The sequence below is a fragment of the Amphiura filiformis genome, chromosome 7, assembly GCF_039555335.1.
Source record: "Amphiura filiformis chromosome 7, Afil_fr2py, whole genome shotgun sequence".
Classification (NCBI taxonomy): domain Eukaryota; kingdom Metazoa; phylum Echinodermata; class Ophiuroidea; order Amphilepidida; family Amphiuridae; genus Amphiura; species Amphiura filiformis.
The window spans coordinates 22,046,442-22,067,209 of NC_092634.1; the positions used below are offsets into that span (position 1 = coordinate 22,046,442).

The window sequence follows — 20,768 nt, forward strand, 5'->3', positions numbered from 1 at the left end:
CGCGCATGATGCAGTCATGTCTACAGTAGAATTCATCTCGACCTTTGCAGGACTTAAACCCCATTAAAAGCTATTAAACCAAGATAACACTCATTGAAACAGCTCAACTGATTAAATCGGATCTTCTCTGGTTGTGCACAAGTGTCTGTTTTCATGTGCGATATCGCAATAAAGCTGGTATTATAGCTTCAGTTGGGTAACCGATTATAAAGGAAACGAAAGGAAACAATGGCATGTGTACCTTTGTTCACGAAATGAGACAATGGCGTGCTTTTTGTAAACCAGCATTCTTGAAAATGAGCAACATAATGATTGTTGACTTAACACGGTTTGGAAATAATTTCTTCATATTTTTGGTGTTATCTGTCGTTTACATATCCTTCCTAAAACACAAAAGTGCGACCCTCTCCAAACACCTAAATTAGCTAAAAATTTAGGACATGTTACAAAACTATATTGTCTAGAATTTTAGAAGAGTACTTTTAATATTGGCCGGTTATTTCTCACACAGCGACGTTAACTAGGCAATGTACTATTACCTATAACATTAACTAAAACACCAAAGTACGAATATTTCCAAACATCTAAATTAGCTAAAATTTAGGACATGTTAAAAACTATATTTTCTAGAACTTTAGAAGAGTACTTTTAATATTGGCCGGTTATTTTTCACACAGCGACGTTAACTAGTCATATCCCCATACTTTTAACGTAGGGCTATTTGTAGAGGTCACGCGTCAATGGGAAAGAGCACTGTGTATTGTGTATAGGAAAACGGACAGTAACTGCAGTATGGCTTGCCGATTTTTCCTTGGTGTTGGTAAATATGTTCCAAATGACGCCATGCTTGGTGACTTGAGATGGGTTTCCCCTTTTGAGCGTCAAATGCAGTCAGTGGCTAGATTGTGGAGTCGTCTTTCAAAACTAGACAGCAACCGTTACCCAAGTAAAGTTTTTCAATTGTCACAACATTTAGCAGGTAAAGGTATTAAGAACGGGTGTTACAAAGTAAGATCGTTATGTTCTAAGTTTAATTATGATCTAATTCTGAGTATTTCTGAACAGATCGGTACTCGAAACTTAGTTAATCATATATCCGATGCTGCTAAATTGTTTGTAGAAAATCATTGGAAAGAGGCAATCTTTAATGACCGAAGAAAGAACCCAAATGCTCGCAATAAACTTCGCACGTATCGCACCTTTAAATCCACTTATGGCACTGCTGAGTATGTAAACACCATTATGAAGAACTGTAATAGACGGGCTTTAGCCCTCTTCAGGTGTGGATGCGCTCCAATTGCCATAACAACACTCAGGTACAGAACCGAATTTGTAATATTTGTAATATGAATTGTATTGAAGATGAGTTCCATGGTTTTATAATTTTTGTAATGTCAGATGGCAACCATTGCAGGGTAGCAAAATTTGCAAATGAAATTCTCACACTTCGTCAATCTATTGTGTACACTAAGGGATAAATAAATTGTAATTATTATTTAGCTGTCTCCTCATGTACACGTCAATATCATGCTTATTATGCTTGTTGCGCATTTGCGGCTTTTTGCATTTATTTTGTTCTTTTGGTATTATAGGCCTAAAAGCATGATGGGCGTTTGATGAGGTTTCAGCTAACATTTCCATGTGTTTATTTTTATAAAATGTATAATGCATGTTGTTGCTTTTAAAAAACCGTGACTATATTTATATGTATTATTATATGCTAATTATATGTATTATTTATGTGCTATATTTTTATATTGTATATTATTGTTTTGTCACTTATAATGAGCCAGAATTGGCTGGTCTCTTTGTGAGAGTGTGACGTTAATAAAGATTAAACTAAACTAAACTAAACTAAACTATAAGAGGACAGCTCAACAAGGTGAATCTGCTTATTATGTACAAGCTTGATGGTTGAAAACATAAAAAACAACTTGACTTTCGAATACTTTGGTACAAGTCATGTATTTGCCAAGTTTCAATAACTTATGTTATATGACAAGTAATAATTGTAAGCATTTTTCTTCTTATAAGTCTGGTGTTTTGTTTTCATTGCTGAAATCATCAGAGAAAGCTGGATTGCTTTTGGCTAATGTCGTTTCATCGTATTCTTCAGGCGATTTCCTGCAGAGAAATAGAACAAAATGGGAGACAATAATGAATTCAAACATTGATAATAAACATTGATATCAACATCAACATGTATGACGATGACGCTAAAACGACAGATAAACGGATTCATATAATATGAATACTTTTAATTGCTTCTTCTCTTTTATTTCTTCGTTTTCATATGGAAAGGTTTCTATACAAAAACGATTCTCTTATAAACCATCATGCGCACAGTTTCCACCTCGATACACCTGAGCACACATTTTCGTCCAAGAGCTCTCAAGCAAGCAGTGAATTGTCTTTGATTGGTTTATGTCGAAACCTCAAGTGTTCCCTTCATCCAATCAGAATTTGTTTTATATCAAACGAAAGCTAACACTTCCCCCTAAAACACTTTTCGTCACTAGGTCAACAGATAACGCAATTCAATGTTATAGCAAGGCGAATGTGGAAAATATGTTGAAAACTACCTATCCAAGCACATTTTTTGACCAACATGTAGGTTTTAAAAGTAAAAACCTCAAGTGTTCTTACAATATTTTTCACATTTTATGTCATTAAATGAAAAGGCACACTTATATTGTCCATATACTAGCGTCACTAGAATGAGTAATGGCCAATTCCCTTTAAATTGCAAATATTGTACAAAACGTTACTATTTTCGCCTGTTTTGTCATACAGTTGTAAATTCAATGAACTATGATTTTTTAAAGAGCGCTTACAAATTGATATACTTCATCTCCACCATTTTGAAAGAAAAATAAATGTCGACATTTTTATAGCGCCTCTCCAACTTGTTGAAAGCACTTTACAACAATTTATTCCGCTACCACATGAGATACATCAGAATCATTTTGCTTCTATGAGGGAGCAACCGTAGTGCAGCTCCTCTCAGCACTAATGTAATTCTCGCTATTCGCAATAAGGGCGCCGCCAGCGGTTTGCGATGTAAATCGTGATCGACATATCATGGGAGAACATCGTGACAATGTATCATGTCAATATAACGGTATTACACGCAAATCGATAGATAAAAATTACCATGCTATTTCAAATCACATTATTAAGTATTATTGAGTATCGATTCGCGTGTAACACCTTTATTTTGACAAACTAAAAAATATTGTCACGTGTTCCACATGTAATAAGCATGGTAATATCGTATTGCGCGGACTTGATGTCGACCTTTTCCCATGATACATCACGATTACATCGCAAACCGCTGGCGGCGCCCTTATTGCGATTAGCGAGAATTAGCAGCTTCCAATTCTCGCGATTCATAATACGATGCGTCGCCCCGGGTGCGTCGCCAGCGATTGATTTTGCAAGTCCAAATTTTGACCTCCAGGGTCCACATCGCCATTCTAAGCCACCATTGGATTTCACGCGAGTATGATAATAATTATGTTGAAAACAGCTCCATGGAGTATTCCGTCTGATCAATAGATGAAATGGATCTACTATAGTTGTAAATTGCTGCTTTCGTGTGCATTCGTTTATAATGACATTTAAACACGCAATAATAAAGTGTTCCTGTGTTATATTCGTAGTACGCGGACTATGGATGTCGATATTTTCCCATGATGCACTGTGTATTTTTGCCTCTCCCCAGGTACCGCTGGTGGCGCATTGTATTGTGAATCAACCGAACAGGTGGTGGCGGATGCGATTTCGCCATTTTTGACGTCGCCATTGGATTAACACATAGTCATGAAATCTTCACAAACAATTCTAAATTTGTTATGTGGTGTCAAAGCAAAATTATCTTACACTAAAACCGTTGGGGTACGACAATGTACCACACTGTAAGTATGTTGTTTTTCAATTTATAACTGCTAGCCGTATATTTTGAATGGGGCTGTCAGCCTTGTATTTTCGCCAGCCTCGAACGTCACGTGTCACGTGTCTTATACCGCCTGCGACCGAATTACAATTGAGTGGGGAGAGGCAAATGAGGTAAAGTGCACAACACGATATGATGATGCTACCACCGGGTTGGAACCCACAATATTTCAACTGTGAACTCGTACCATTGTGCCACCGTATTGTAAAAAAAAAAAAACAGACTATTTGCTACTAAAACAAGTATATAACTCACTTTCCAAACTTCTCTCCCTCTTCCAAAGTCTCTGGCAATTGCTTTCCTGTTGTTTCAGGCAAAAGCAGTACTAAGAAGCCGGCAATGACTGAAGATGACCCGAATATGATAAGAGGAAGTGGCGCCCAGTAATCACCGATGATGAGAATAATTGGAGATATGATGGCACCGATTCGAGCAGACATAGAGCAAATTCCCATACCAGCCCCTCTGTTGCACAATCAAAGTAAACAAAATTTATTCAATAACGTTATCTTCTATATAACTTTATTAACAACAAAACAAGGTTAAAAGCATACACAAAACCCAGGACACGGCCATTACATGCCGTTGAAAAAAAAACACAGGCTAATGCTAACGCCCAACACAAGGTGGACAAAGACAATAGAAAGTATTTTAAGCATGAACATGAGCTCATGTAGATAAGGATTGACCCAAACAAATTGATAAGAATGAGTATGATAACATTAAAATGTAATTAGTTACTGTTCAATTACAGAATGGCAACATCGTCCCACACCCGTCCTGTTCTTTTCTACAATTCCAAATGCCATATCAGCCCAGTAAGGCTGTGGTCCTCTAGTGCTATCGGTGCCCGAAGAGGTACCGATGGCACTTTTTATCGTACCCTGAACATTTGTAAAGTGCATTCGTTTTTTATTTAAATAAAAAGCAATAAAACTATGCAACTGCTAATTATTATACTTAATCCAATTCATTACATCTCCAGGAAGTGATGTTAAGAGTCATCGGTACCTAACCGGGCACCGATAGTTCTATAGGACCAAATTGGATGTGGTGCCTAAATCAACTTCTGAAATGTCCTTCATAAACCATAACCTGTTAAATGATGGCAGATTTTGAATGTTAAAATAGACCGGATACGAGATGTAATATTCTTAGTAACCAGACCACAACCCACATGGCTAGTAGTTACTCTGTCCCTATTCAAACCCGATAACTTCCTCCTTTTACACAGTTCTGCTTGTATACATGTAGTAACATTTCAAATCTTTCTACTTGATCTGTGCATGAAACATGTACCGTGGTCGTTAATTGATGAAATATTTTCTGAACTGCTAAATTAATCATTACAAAAAACGAAATATTTGTGTACCTTACTATCGTAGGATAAATTTCCGCAGTATATATGTATATAATTGCATAGGTGGCAGATATGCAAAATTTTCCCAGCATCGCTACCGTCGTTTTTGCTGTTCCGGGGGCTGAACAAAAAAGGTGATAAAACAAAGACGTGAGGTAAAAAAGATCAAACAAATGACGAAAATAATCTCATTATCAGCGTAGTCATCAGCTGCGAGAACAGCTGCTAAGCTACGGAACTTTGAAGAAGAGAATTAGTGAACACCAAAGAGACACTGATTCTGGCAACACAAAAAATAGCAGTCCTGTCAATCACATTGGCATCCACTCTTAAGACTTCCTGTACATTTGTTTGGCTTTGGAACTTTTTTTCCTTTTTTTAAAATTAAATTTTAATTTTTTTAAATGTTTCTAACAAAACATTACATAATTTTTAATTCTAGACCTTTACAATACCAACAGCTATCACGCTAATTTTTTTTTATCACATTTTAAATCTTTTTCTGCCTGTTTGTGGTAATTTTCATTCTATAAACTATTGTGTGCAAATTGAGGGCACTATTAGTTATTCCTCTCATTTCACGATAAAAAGTATATAGTTTGACAAATTCCTTGCTATATGTTACTCATTTTTATGATGTTTTAATGTCATTATAAATGATGTAAACAAGATTTAGGATAAATAGCGCCATCAGTGTTCAACTTTGCTTAAAAATGAATAAAAATGAATACAGTTCTACATGCCATCAAGGACCAACGTCTTGTTTATTTAGTTGCTCTGAAGGTGGCACTCGTTAGAGTACCGAAAACTCAGCCCTACCTAGAATAACAAGTAGTTTCAACTAATGAGTTCAGTCATTGATATTTTGATTGAAAATGCCGGCTTTGTGTGACTTTTAATCCAATTGTTACCCAAATAGCACAATGGCCAACTTGTTCAAGGAAATTTGGTCGCAATTCTAGTCTTCACTTTCACGTAGAAGTGGGTTAAGATTGCTAATATATTTGGACATAACGCTGCAGCAAAGACGAGAATACCACGATCGGCTCAATCACTGGCATCATTTTAACTAATGAACCACAATACTTATTCAAAAGTCATTTCAACATTTCAAAATCATTTTATCTTGAACCCGGTCTATGGTTTTTACTGATTTTCAAAATAGAGTTCGTTTCTGTTAAACATTGAAAAAAAACTTTTGTATATTGTCCCGGGAATTTTGTGTTATTTCAATATTAAAGTCCAATTCTTACAATCTTAAATTCCTAATTATGATAATTATTGATAGTTTAAAACATTTGAAGATAATGGTATTCACCGTTACATTCTGGTACACCTCGTCTGCAGTATTAATCAAGAACGCAAAACTTATACATACGGATTCCGATGGTTGCCAGACATGCCACTCCTCCCAAAATCAGCAAGGAAAACAAGTTAGGTTTTCTTCCTAGCCATTCAATACCGATTGGTACCCATATGTATGCTGGTACTTCTACTAAACCGGAGATAAAGAACGCTACATAAGGATCAGATCCGAGATCAGATGTGCTTAGAGAAAGCCCGTAGTAAACCATTGAATTGACAGTCCTAAGAATAAAAGAACAAAGTTGTAGTTATGATGAAATTGCTTTTTAAACATTCGCATGGAGAAAACGGTTAAAATTGAGCTCAGTCAATCCCTTTGATCTGTTGCTTAAGATTGAAAGATTTTACGTGCCATTTCACTTTCATGTACAGTTTCTGAGACAAAAGATATTTTAGCCATTTTCAATAGAAATTCCATTTAAAAAAGGCATGACAGTCAGTTAGTGTAGTTCGTGGTTATGGGCATACCAGAACTATTGAACTAATTGGCCAATGTTTCTTCGTGACAAGTTCTATATTCACAAAAACCGAATAACCAAATAAAATAATACTCTCAAGAAATACATACATCACAGCGAACCTTACCAATTGAACATCAAGTTTAAAGTTCGCCCTCTTAGAGTAGGTGTGCGGAATAAATCTATTGCCGTTGGCTGGCGCTCTTGGTTAGCTTCGAATATCTAAGAGAAGAATAACAAATCAATTCAAGTACACATCTGTTATAACGAAAGACAAAGATAAAAAGACTAGTTGCGTCTGACGTCACTGTCAATCAAATTCTCTACGATCCTTGATTGGCTAATAGCGCGTATAAGGAAGGTCGATTCATCTGGCTGGTGCCGATCGGAGAAAAGGAATAGCAGTGAATGGCGAAAAATTACGTAATTTTACAAGGCAAAAAGCAACTTTTCTAGGCATTGTGGACATGGTGCCTTCGCCAAAGAAAGTTTCCTACTATTAAGACCTAACTTTTGAGATGGTTTGTATGTTTTATGGTGCAAAATTAACAATAAGACGGCCGGTTTTACCGCCGTGTTCAGCAACTCATATCATCACGACACTTGTAAACAAACCGTGCTCGGAGTTTGATTGACAGATGACGTCAGACGCAAACTAGTCTTTTTATCTTTGTCTTTCATTATAGAATTTGCGACTTCAGTTTGCTTTGTTTATTGTTTTAAGCTATCTTGCATGTTCTTTAGTGTGTTTACAAATAATGACTGGATCACATGTATCACGTTTATTCACGAGGTTATGAATCTGTATTAACGCGGCTGTGTACTCTAGACACTATTTCTTTCGCGAAATTGAGTTTTTTTTATATGTTTGTACTTTGTTATGTTTTTTATAAATACAAGGAATGAAAATCCAGATTTATAAACTCCAACTGCAATATTTTAAGGAATTTATTTCACTATTCCACTCGTGTTTGAAATTTAAAAGGAAAGAAAATCTTTGTTGTACCAGCAGGGTACACGCGCGCAACAACGCATCGCGTTGCGTATCGCGCAATTTGGTAACGCACAGATACGCTACGCATACGCAACGCTTATCTGCATGCGTGGCGCATCTTATGGAAACACCGCGGAAGCACTGATTTCACAAAAACCTAGCGGTCAAATGGCTCCGTTTTAGCTGATAAAATGTGATTTTTTTCAAGTTCTTTTCCCCGATTTAAACATCAAGATATGAATAGATTTCGCCCAAACTTCTCAAGGGGCTGTGGATTTACCCGATGTTTACGTAATGTAAGGTAGAAAAACAAGAACTGCTGCATTCTCCTGTAAGCTTCGATGAAAGTGCAAAATGTGACCACTTTAAACTTCAACGGCCTTTATTTCAATGTTCATTTTCTCGATAAAATGACGATTTAGGTACACGATAACTCAATAAATACAGCATCTATAGGTAAGCAATTGTGCTCATCATAAAAAGCATGATTGACTTAAGAAACGTTTTTCTCATTTTTTTATATTTTGGTCTATTTCCAATTTTAGGCATCATTTTGTGCAAATAGGCAAATAGACGGTTGTGAATTTTGAAAAGTTCATTTTGATGCCTTATATGGTCAATATCTCCAAAAATAAGGCCAATATCAAAAAACTAAAAAAACCGTTTTTGGAATGGTGCCTCAAGATTAAGAAAAAAGCAAAACTAAAATTTTTGGAAAGAGTGTTTTTTTGTTATGATGTACCGAACAAAAATTGCCAAAAATTCACTTTTTTGTGATTTTCTTCATAATTGTTGTTTTTACACCAAAACTGTACTTATATTGAGATTCATTGATGTCTTGCCTTTATAAAAATGTATACTTTTACATGTCTTGCGTGAATAATTACAAAGTTATGGCACTTTTACTACATGCGTATCTGAGAGTACACAGCTACCTTAATAAGACATACGTTTGAATAGGTGACTTGCGTTTCACATTCTTATCTTCATGCTACCAAACTTATTTGTGTACCTTTTGTTTTTCCTCTTCTTGGAAGAGTGTCTCCGGTAATTGTGTCTTGTTAGCTTCTGCTACGTCTTGAATGATCTTCTCTGCTTCATCAAATCTGCCTTTTGACATTAGCCATCTGGGAGATTCTGGTATAAATCTAAAGAGAAAGATATCTATAAGCAAAATCGGCATTAGAAATTCCTATAATGCATTGGGTTATTCCTATAATACTATTGGTTGAAAACCCAACGGGTTATATACACGAGGCCATAAGATGAGGGTAATATTGGTATTGATAGTCTAACGATGTTGTACATCTATTTAACACGTTCAGTGGTCATTTTAGATATAAAATATGTAATAAGGGTGTGCATTTTATCAAACACCTAGAAAAGTGGTACCTTTCAGATGATATACGGTATTCGAATTCAGCATATCCAAATAAAGTAAAAATTAAGTATATGGTTGCCAAAATTACTCAAAATGCCGAACGTATGTTGTTAAAAGTGTAGCGTTCTGATTTGTTTTTGACAGGGAACTTTGATCTTACGGTACTAGTAAGAATACTAAAGCAATCGGCGCAGATATGACCAGCTGTAGAATCCACCAATCCCGAATGAAAAACGCCAATAGAGCTAACAGCATGTAACCGATCGAAAAGACCAACTGTATCCCCACACCAGCTAACATTCGCTTAGACGGACCCACAAATTCTGTTCCTGAAATGGAAATGAGTAATGACTACATTAACGCCCAAGGGTTAAAGTTGGGGTTCAGAGTACACTGCAAATGTTCCCGAACACGTGACGCCTCTCAGACGCGTCCGAGGTGTTCATAATTGTCTCTTTAGAACTCTAGTGTATTTGAAAATATGATAAGCCTTGCACATTAGTGTTCTTTTAGTATAATGTAGAACACATAGTATTGATCAGACGTGTCACAAGTGTTCTGAATGATTATATTGAATACTGGTGTTCAAAAATGGAACGCATGAGCAGATAGAGGCGTTGGAGAGCTGCGACGTGTCAGCGAGAAATACACGGTGCTCCTTCGAAGGAGGGATATAAGTAAGAACAACAACAACAACAATGGCGATGCAACGTGGAAACGCTTCCGGGAAACGCTAAGACAAATGGGATGATAGTGAGAGTAAATTTGAAGGATTTAGAGAAGAATGAAATTCAGGGCAACTTTGGGAGCGACTCGGAGCCCGTATATCTGTTGACAGCGATGAACAAGCATAGGAGAGACACAAGAGGGTGACTATGGCCGAGCGATTTTAATCGCATTAAAATGCGTTGCGCTGTCAGCCGGGAGATACAATCGACGAGGGTTCGAGCCTTGGGCTTGCCTTAGGTGAAAACTCTCTGATTTCATCGGAATTCTTCGGAACACCGCCATTATCTTGTTTATACTACCATGCATTTTTTTTATTGTCGAGTAATGAGATTTTGAAAATGTATAAATAAAGGTTGAACACCAGCATTCTGAAAATCAATGTTTGAACACGTGTCATGTGTTAAAAAAACCGTTACATTTCTTTCATGTGTCCGAGGTGTTCATAGATAGTAATTTTGAACACCAGAGTTTTTAAAGGATTAGAACATGTTACACTAGTGTTCTGAGGTAATAACACCTGTGTTCTCTACATTAACACTAGTGTTCTCTAAATAAGTTGAACACGTGTCATGTGTTAAAAACATTAATGAACGCGTTCCATGTGTTCTGGCCAATTTACAGTGTAGGCCTATATTAGGTTAAGATAAGGGGATAATGTTAGGGTTAGGGCTTATTATGGTTAGGGTTAGTCTTAGGTATAGGGTTAGGTTAGGGAATGATCATAGTTGGGATTAAAGTCAATGTTAGCTTAGGGTTATGATTAGGGTTAGTGTTATGTTTAGATGTAGGGTTATGATTAGAGCTTAGGTTAGAGTTAGGGTGAAGTTTAGGGTTAGGGATATGATTAGCGTAAGTAATTGGGCTTTACCCGGAATATCGATCTTCAAACAATTTGTCTAACAGCCTGGGCAGTATAACAAAGACGGAGAATCTCTAAAATTAAATACTCTTGTTCAGTCCAATTTTTCAGAATTATGTATCTGTCACCTTATCAGTTGTTACTTTGGTCACATTGTAGTTAATTGTTAAAAATGTTACAAAAGTAGGGAGATAATGGTGAGATTTAACCAATTCCGTAAGGGACTTATTACCTGCTCCAACTTCGATGACACCTCTGTGACTTTCGAAGAGGGATTAGAGCGGTGTGATGAGACAGGTGCCTTGTTCAATTCTTAGCAAATCAATGCTGTATTAAGGGATCTAAAATGAGCGTTTATTGCGTTTCGACAGTATTTTTTGTGGGACATGAGAGCACCTCAGACCTATCGAATTGCATTCTGAATACGGAGCATGTCTTTCTGATATCAAATAATTTTCATTTTTTGAAAATCACAATCACAAATTTTATGACAAATTATAAAAATTTGATATTTTTCAAATTTTTGATATATAACAGTCCTCGAAGTAAATTATATAAATCTAATGATATATTCTTAAAGTGTATGTAAGATGGAGGAAAAGCCGACGATCAATTGAAATTTTGACCTTTCATATTGAAGATATGGATTTTTTTCCAAAAAGACCTAATTTTTTTTTTGGTGTTTTGGGGAAAAATCCATATCTTCAATACGAAAGGTCAAAATTTTCAATTGATCGTCGGCTTTTCATCCCACCTACATACACTTTAAGTATAAATCATCAGATTGATAAAGTTTATTTCAAGTACTGTTAAATATCAAAAATATCAATTTTTAATGATTTGCCATAAAATGTGTATTAAATTGCGAATTTCAAAAATCAAAATTATTTGATATCAGAATGACATTCTTCGTATTCAGAATGCAATTCGATATGTCTGATGTGCTCTAATGTCCCAAAATAAATACTGTCCAAACGTTCATACCCCACGCCTTAATTGCAAATGTATTAGCTCAATTATTGCATTCATGGTTTCACACCCACGAACCTCCTCTGACAGTGAATGCAATTTGTCCAGCGTGACGTCATGAGGTGTCACCGTAGCTGATAGAATGTGTCGTACCAATCGATATTTTCAAAATATCTTTCCTAATAATATTGATAAAACCGGTCTATACATACCTAGTACGAATGCCATCATAAACACGCCGATATTAGCCATTCCTAAAACGAATCTAAATATTATATAAGCAGTGATGTTAGGTGAAAATGCAACGGCCATTCCGCTTGCAAAAAAGATCCCTGTCGAGATGAAGTAGGTATAGTATCGTCCTATTCTGCAACGGGAAATGACACATTGAAGACCGAATTAAAAAGGCTAGTTTGCGTCTGACGTCAGAGCAAAGGCGCGACGTAATTGGTTTCTACCTGCCCAGTACAGCATTTTTGTCTTATAATTGATATGTAGGCCTACATGTATTAAAGGTGGGTGGCCCGATTGACAGCCTCATCCCCCACTTTACTGATTCTGGTATCAGGTGAAAGGTTTATTTTCTCATCAACATATTGAAATCACTCGTTCCAAATCGGTATATATCCGACGAAATCATCAAAAAACTGTTGCATTAGTCTCGACTGTATACCACGTTTGAGACTAATTCAACAGTTTTTCAATAGTTCAACTATAATTCAACAGTTTTTGAATGGTACCTTCAGAAATTTAGAACTCCTAATTTCAATATGTTAATGAGAAAAATATAGTCTTTCATTTGATATCAATATGTCACATGATCATTATGATATCATTAATAAAAACACTGTAGACTACCGGTGTCACATTTACACGAAACATTTACGTGATCTTTTTGCATGAATGTTTAAAGGAACGACATGTTATAGTTTTAAAGAATTCGATTTTCCAAATTTCCAAAATAATCATATGTTGCGGCACATTGAACGGGCAAACACCCTGATCCCGGAATCATTGGCTAAGATCAATGACATGATATGGAAAACCGGAGCTTAAACCACCAATAAATAAACATTGTTGAACATATGCCGCAAGGCAATATATGCCATAATAGCCATAAGGCACTAAATGCCCTAATAGCCCGTTTTTGTTGCCTAAAATGTTCCTATTTCGACACTCTTCTTTTTCTCTTGTCAATCCGGCGAGTAAGTCACCCAACAAGAAACTAAGGCCTGTTATTTGAAAATCATAAAACTCAGCTTAAAAGACATAAATACTTACATATCTGACATAGGTCCTAAAATTATAGACCCCAAAAGGATTCCTCCAAAGTAAATAGATTGTGCTATGCCAGGAAGACTAGATTGACTGCAAACTAAATCAAACTGAAAACATATAGAATGAATCATGTTATAATAGGTATATGCCCTTGTGAGCGTTGTATATTCTTTAAGGGGTGGCACAGTGTCAACAGCCAGTGTTATAAATATAAACTTAATATTCCGTCGGTGAGCGACGGGCGATTGTTATTTCACCAAACGCAAGAAAAGGAGGCCTACCGTATCTGATTGGCTAGAAATCGATCGCTTTGTCGCTCAGAGGTGTAGTACGAACTCTAAATGGAGACATGTATTCAATTCGATCGAAATCGATATTCTATTATTGACGCAGATAAAGAAAGTCAATAATGAACATTGTATTATAGATGCAGCACCTGAATTTTACACGGGTTCCTTTGTATAATTCATTTCTCAAATTCTTGAATATATCACAATTTTTACTTTGGATTTCAAAATCTTTACTTATAAAATGCAGTTAAAGATATCCACAGCAAACAGCAAGGCCCCGCTAATTAGTGTATTGCTTTTCGAGTTAGTGTACTGGAAACAAAACCTGCGTTTTACCTGAAAACAAATCGAATTTTCTATAATAGTAACACCATATGTGGTACTGATCATGCGCAAATCGTAGAATAGAAACTAAGCGGCAGGCTCTATGGCAGGGCTATGGTATCTCATATCATGTAAATGGTATGCTTAGCCTGAGTCGCTCGGCCTATCTCGAACAAAATCGCCATGCGTAGCTTTTGAAAAACGAGAGGATTCGCCGTACTATCACGGCAATTTTTGACACGAAGATATAGGGATGATGACGCAGTGGGTGGGTCCGCTAGTTCTAAGGGTCGATAATTCGAAAAGTCACTGAATATATTCATCAGGTTTGTAGATATACAGTAAGGAAATTTTCAGTAAAACAAAACCAACTATTTTACTATTAACGGTTTTGCCTATCATCAGAATGATGATGGATGATCCTTACTTCCGGTTGAACGATGATGGATGATCCTTACTTCCGGTTGAACGTATCCTGCCTGTAGAGGGTGTATTTACAGCCAGGAGAAGATCCAACCGGAAGTAAGGATCATCCATCATCATTCTGATGATGCCTATCGACCATGATAGGCGAAACCGTGAGTAAAATAGTGAGTAAAATATTTGGTTAAATGATAAATGGGACACAATCGTGTGAACGTATATACCCATTTATGCGCAGATTACTCAAATATGAACAAACCCGAAAGCCTCAAGTGCGATTTTTCTAAACAAAAGTTAAGTAAAATAACCAACTCATTACCTCACTTATGATTGTGCTTTGGAATTGAGATGTATCGTATATCCATCCATCATTACAATTAAGCGTGTCATTGGTGTAGTCCGGTGTGTCCACTCCCGGGTAAAATGGGACGCCGGTTAAATTATACCTGTTTAAAATAATTGTGCATTATAGTATGACTGTCTCTTGTTATACCAATTTATGAACATGAACTCTTAACTCTCATACATGTATTCGACAGGTTTAATACCAACCAATCTTATGGGATATTTAAGAAATATATAATATTTATACTAATTTATTTTGTAAAAACCCAATCATTATTAACTTAGTCTATTATATTTATTCTACAAAATGAAATCTCGATGATACAATAAGCCCAATCGCCATTCTAACTTCCGGTTTTTGAGAGCAGTTTTGGGACACTTTGACCTCTGACATATCGGGAAAATTGACGTAATTATTATTAATTTTCTTATTATTGTCACAATTTTGATCATTAAAAATACTAAATAATTAATTTATAAAATACTAATATTTTTTATATTTGTTTTAATTATTGTAAAACATTTTAGATTATATTTTGTACGTACAAAAACCAAATATTTCTGAATTTTCTGAAAGGTCAAAGGACAAAGTGTCCTAAAACTGCAAAAACTGTCCTACAATGCATTGCAAACTTCCAATGCCGATTGGGCTTATTTACATGCCCGCCACTGTGTTTATCATCATGACTGTAATATTTATCATTGTGTCATTTCTTATTTTAAGATAACTTTTTACCGTAAGCAATTGTCGTATTCATAAGGCATGTGTTCCTTTGTCTGTGGTGGAATACTAGCATCTTTCTTTGCATCATCACAGAGTTCTGGCGTAAGCTCTGGCCAGCGTATACAGTCTTCATTTTCCAATTCAGGGACAACACACCAGTGATCCTGTTCTCCTGCCAAAAACACCTAAAATGAATAGACATTCAAGAGTCGTTGAAACCTTCCTACTTATCGTTGACTTATGGACAATATTCATCTTTGCTTTACTCAGTTTGGGTGTGGTTTGATGATGGGGGGGTGGGGTGGGCGTGTCCATGCGTACATGGTTGATAGCACAGATGGTAGTTGCGTGGCCGAGTGCCGGGCGCGTGTGTGATGTGTTGTTGTGTGGCTTGATGATGGGTGTGAATGTTGGTGTGGGGGCGTGACTGTGCAAAGGGGTGTGATGGGATGTGTAACATGTGTATGTATATGGTTGGGCGTGGGGGTGAGTGGGTGGGGTGTGTTGGTTGGTTGTTTATAGGTGGGATGGGCCAATGTGTGCGGGTGTGTTTATGTGTAGTCTACTTACCGCCACAAGTGATTGAAATCCACATGGAATACCCACTAGACAAATGAAAAAATATGCTCGTCTCTGATACCGACCAAACTCACCAATTTGAACTAAAATATCATCAAACTTCATCGTCAAATTGAAATATGCAAATTATTCCGTTTTTAGCGTGTTCTTGTAAAAAGCACCGAATTAATATGAAGGTACAGGTTGCCATGCAATCTCTCTATAGTGTCCTTAAGCGTCAGCTGTTCTATTCAATAGCACCATACAAACACATTTATAGGCTTAATCATGATAATAATACTGATACTAAATAAACTAATCTTAAGTATAGCTAGTACACTGATATTAGTTTATTGCAAACTGGATCAAAGGGCATGAAGATAATAATAATATTATTACATAAGTACATACTGTCAATCCTCATTGGGCTATTCCAGAAATTAATGGCACCCCACTAAAGAAGACATGTAAGTTTGTATCATAAATTTTTGGTAATTCCCCGACCAAAATTTTATCCCAAAAAATGGGAATTCCCATTTTGACAATAAAATTATTAAAAAATTGGGAATTCCCAGTGTCCCTAAAGAAGACAAGCAAATTTTTGCCAAAAGTTTTGGGAATTCCAAAGCCTAAAATAAAAAGGTGTCTTTTTCTTGGGAATTCCCATGTTTTCTTTAGGTTTGTGAAAATAATTAACATTTTTTTGGGAATTCCCAGAGCAAAGAATGGTGACAAATTTTGGGAACCCCATGTCTTCTTTAGGGGGGGGGTTGCCTTTAATTTCTGGAATAGCCCATTCTATGTACTCTCTAGCTCCAGTGGCGGCAGAAACATCGAAATTTAGGGGGGTATTGAGACCAGGTTCAAAATCTGTATTCTAAAACTTGAATGTAGTGAGTAGAACCAATGAAAGAACACTATGCCTAGGAACCTTTCTTAATTATTAATTATTAATTTTTTATTCTCTTAGGATTTTTAGGGTGGACCTCTCCCATATAAACATTTCTTGAACAACGAATTGAAGCTTTCCTTCATCTAATGTATCCGATTTCGATTTGAGCGCTGACATGTTGAGAAAATTTTGCCAATCAATATTCAAAAACTCGTGCGATCGGCATCTATAGTTGTACAATAAGCGACGTAATTATTACATTTTGTATTCATACATTGGCCGTGTCGAGGTGATCGGAAGGTCATAACCATCTAACCCACAATGTCATCGTCCAGATTCTTTCAAGGCAGAAATCCCCATGAAGGTAGGGGGTTATGTGTCTTGAATTCGCCACCCAAAAAAGGCGCAGATTTTTCCAAATGGGACTCAAACTAATTAATGATATATCTGCCAATTAAGAAGGTATTGCCATGCTTTTGGTCTCATTTTATAGCTATAAAATAAAATGCCATTTTAACCCTGTTCTTAAGCATTTTTAATACTGACACTATGCTTCATAGATTTCGCGAACGGGTCGGTCCATGCTACACCTGACCTTTGGAAGTTGTTCTACCATTGGTCGTGGGTACCAATTTACCCCCCCCCCCCCTCAGGTGAGGTCATAAATCGCACCCTGGTGGTGCCTAATTGTCTCGTTGTAACCCGTACAAAACACGGGGAGCAGATCCTGGTTGTTAATTGTGGAATGACTAGGGTGTTCGCTCTTGAAGCAGCAAAATCCCTAAATTCTTGGTAAATGGTTTATGGAATGTAATGTAACTTTTATACGTTTTACGCTTAATTCTGACTAAATCTTCCAGATCCTACACACACCATTAAGTTCAGAGAGCGGTCGGACTGTGTATAGGTACCTTTATTTTATTAATACGTATTTATAAATTCGCACGTGACCCATGGGCACGATATACCGAGACCGGCAAGCGTGTCAACTCCTCATGCCATTGAAAAGGATATGAACTCTTTAGATAAATATCGTCAAATGTAAGTATTAATTGAATAGCAAAATTATTACACATGGGATTCCGAATTTGTAATTATGTTATCAAAAACAAAATTTTGAAAGTATTTGCAGACGGAAACGTTTACTACAATATAATCACAAAGTGAAACAAAATAGACAATTTTGCTGAACAATAGTCTCGTGTTGTTTACCGTCTTTGCATTCCAATGTACAGGAAGACCACCCGCTATGTAGAAGGTGTGCATTTTAACGATTAAGGAAGTGTGTGTGGGGGGGGTGTGTGTGTGTGTGTGGGGGGGGTGTTTTCTGCATTTATAGGTTGATATGATAATAATAGTTTTCAAAACTAGTAAACACTCTGAACTCTGGTCACAGCTTCTTTTGTTATGCATAGTCGCGCAAAAAGTCGATCGATACATGTTAAAATCAGCATAATTCAGAAATACACCTTTTCTCGGTCAAATATAAAGCAATATTTTTTTCCTTCAGTAATGTCAGTTAAAAACATAGTGCTTGGATATCCATTTAAAAAAAAAATAACCAAGTTAAAATTAGGCATGAAATTGTGTATTTTACTGTAAGATTTTTGATTTTTATAGACCTTAATTTCGCCCGCAAGCTTTTTGCGGAATTTATGTTTTAGCGTTTCAAACTAATATAATTTGCTAAAGAAAGATATATCCCACCTTTGTAAGGCACACCGTGTGGGTCTATATTTTATTATAGTTTTGTCAGAATATCCGTTTTGATTTCAACTTTTTCCACTTGCGACTCCCAAAATGTCCAACCAGCGCTTCATTTCTAATATAACCAGCAGAAATAATCGATATTTCTATTGTGGCTTGCAAAATCACCCATCCATGGGTACATTCGCGAGTTGATTTAAAAAAAATTGGTAGTCGGAATTGAAAAATGGTGCAATCAAAACCGAAATTCTGACAAAACTATGACATAGCCCATTAGGATGTGCTTTAGAAAGTTGGGAAATATCTTTTGTCAGCGAATTATGTTACTTTGAAAAGCAAAAACATTAACCTCAGAAAAAACTCGCGGGGCCAAAAAATCGAAAATCTTACACTAGAAACCTAAATTTCACACCTAAGTTTAACACCAGGGTTTGAAAAAAATATACAGTACCAAGCATTATAATTTTCTTCTGACATTTACCGAAGAAATAAAAATTATTGCTTTTCATTTGACCGAGAAAATTAATTATTGCGTGAAAAGGTGTAACTAATAATTTTGCTTATTTCAACACCGAATTCGATCGTTTCAAGCGCCTAATTAAATCTACCAAAAAACGTTTCAAAACGTAAAAAGCGGCCAAAGTTTAAAAAATCTTTCCTGTGTGGCTTTTCACCCTTTTTTTTAAACTTGGTCCCATTTAGTAAAGTAGTAATAACATGAAGAATGAGTCCTAATTTTTACATGCAACCATTATCAAAAACATTTCAAGGTTTATGTTTTATTATATTGCGTGATCATAAAGAGTAGTAGAGTATTATATATACTTAGCAAATTGACTGTGTGTCAACCTGCTACATATAGGCCCTACATCTGTACATAAGGCGCAGAATCGCACATGACGATGAAGAATTAAACAAAGTGAGTATTTGCTACAAAATACATTATAACGTCTATACGGAAAAAAACTTCAATTACGCACGAACATTAATTCATTTGCTCTACAAAATAAACACTGACAACTAAGAAAACCAACAAGTAGCCTATAGATGACTTCGTATGGGTCTTTAGAAACTTTCATAAATGGGACCAAGTTTAAAAAAGGGTGAAAAGCCACACAGGAAAGATTTTTAAACTTTGGCCGCTTTTTACGTTTTGAAACGTTTTTGGTAGATATTAATTTTTTTTTAGGTAAAAAAATATTGCGCGCTAAGTGGTTCTTTGTAGCCATGCGAGGTGGACTAGTTGGATATCCATATTTCGCGGTTAATGGTGCTTTGTAGCCCTGAGGGGCAAACTAGTTGGATATCCATATTTCGGGGTGAGTGGTTTTTTGAAGCTCCGAGGGGCAAACTAGTTGGATATCCATATTTCGCGGTTAGTGGTTTTAACGACCCGTAACCACCCCAATCAGCTGCATACCGCATCCAGCTATTTTATTTATCAAAATACTAGTTTTTTAATGCTATGGGGTTAACAGAATTATTAAAAAATTAATAGCTGAACCCAATAGTTCAGCCAAGGACGGAAACGACATATTGATGACTTTATATAGAGTGTATTCAATAAACCCAAGGCGGAACGAGAGTTGCTAAGTAACCGCTATCCGAACCATAAACACACATGCATGATCAGACAACGAGTATTCAATTTCCTCATAGCATCCCACGTTGTTCACACGTCAGTCGAATTTGGCGGTGTTGGTGTGTTAGCCCTCCAAGTTATAACATCGTTCACTTTGTGTTGAACATTGTATGTGAGCCTCGCTGTAATAACATAAAGATCAGTCTGATCAGTGTGATATCACAGAGCAGACCCTTGAGAGGGCACTTGGCTCATTTGCATGGCAGTCGGACTCTCCATTGTATTTGATCATTTGTGTATGGAGTGCAATGGCGACCCGTCATTGTATTTGTTCATGTGTGTATGGAGAGCCACTCTTGGAGCCCATGGGACTTAGGCTAGGTCCTCAGGTAGAGTCAGACGCTGTATGTACTAGAAACGCCCATTCTTGATTCTGCGTTCATTCAATGTTAGCATTAAATTTGTATTGCCCGGCGGCCGGCGGCCCCGCGTAATGGAAAAACCTGAATTTGTTACATAAAAAGAAATGAAAATTAAAAAGGCAAGGTTCCACCTGAGTACATATTAAATGGGTG

The 20,768-nt window shown here is 36.4% G+C and overlaps 1 protein-coding gene across 1 annotated transcript in view; it reads right to left on the reverse strand.

The window, feature by feature from the left end:
• Positions 1–2,027: 2,027 nt before the first annotated feature.
• Positions 2,028–20,768, reverse strand: part of LOC140157715 (organic cation transporter protein-like) — a 35,850-nt gene continuing 17,109 nt past the window's right edge. The window contains exons 11-21 of the mRNA XM_072180957.1: positions 15,467–15,639; positions 14,705–14,831; positions 13,352–13,455; positions 12,283–12,437; positions 9,674–9,842; positions 9,145–9,280; positions 7,266–7,360; positions 6,694–6,902; positions 5,328–5,436; positions 4,211–4,420; positions 2,028–2,124 (exon numbers count right to left, since the gene is read on the reverse strand). Of these exons, the coding sequence (XP_072037058.1) occupies positions 2,028–2,124; positions 4,211–4,420; positions 5,328–5,436; positions 6,694–6,902; positions 7,266–7,360; positions 9,145–9,280; positions 9,674–9,842; positions 12,283–12,437; positions 13,352–13,455; positions 14,705–14,831; positions 15,467–15,639 (1,584 nt within the window). The remainder of the gene's footprint in view (positions 2,125–4,210; positions 4,421–5,327; positions 5,437–6,693; positions 6,903–7,265; positions 7,361–9,144; positions 9,281–9,673; positions 9,843–12,282; positions 12,438–13,351; positions 13,456–14,704; positions 14,832–15,466; positions 15,640–20,768) is intronic.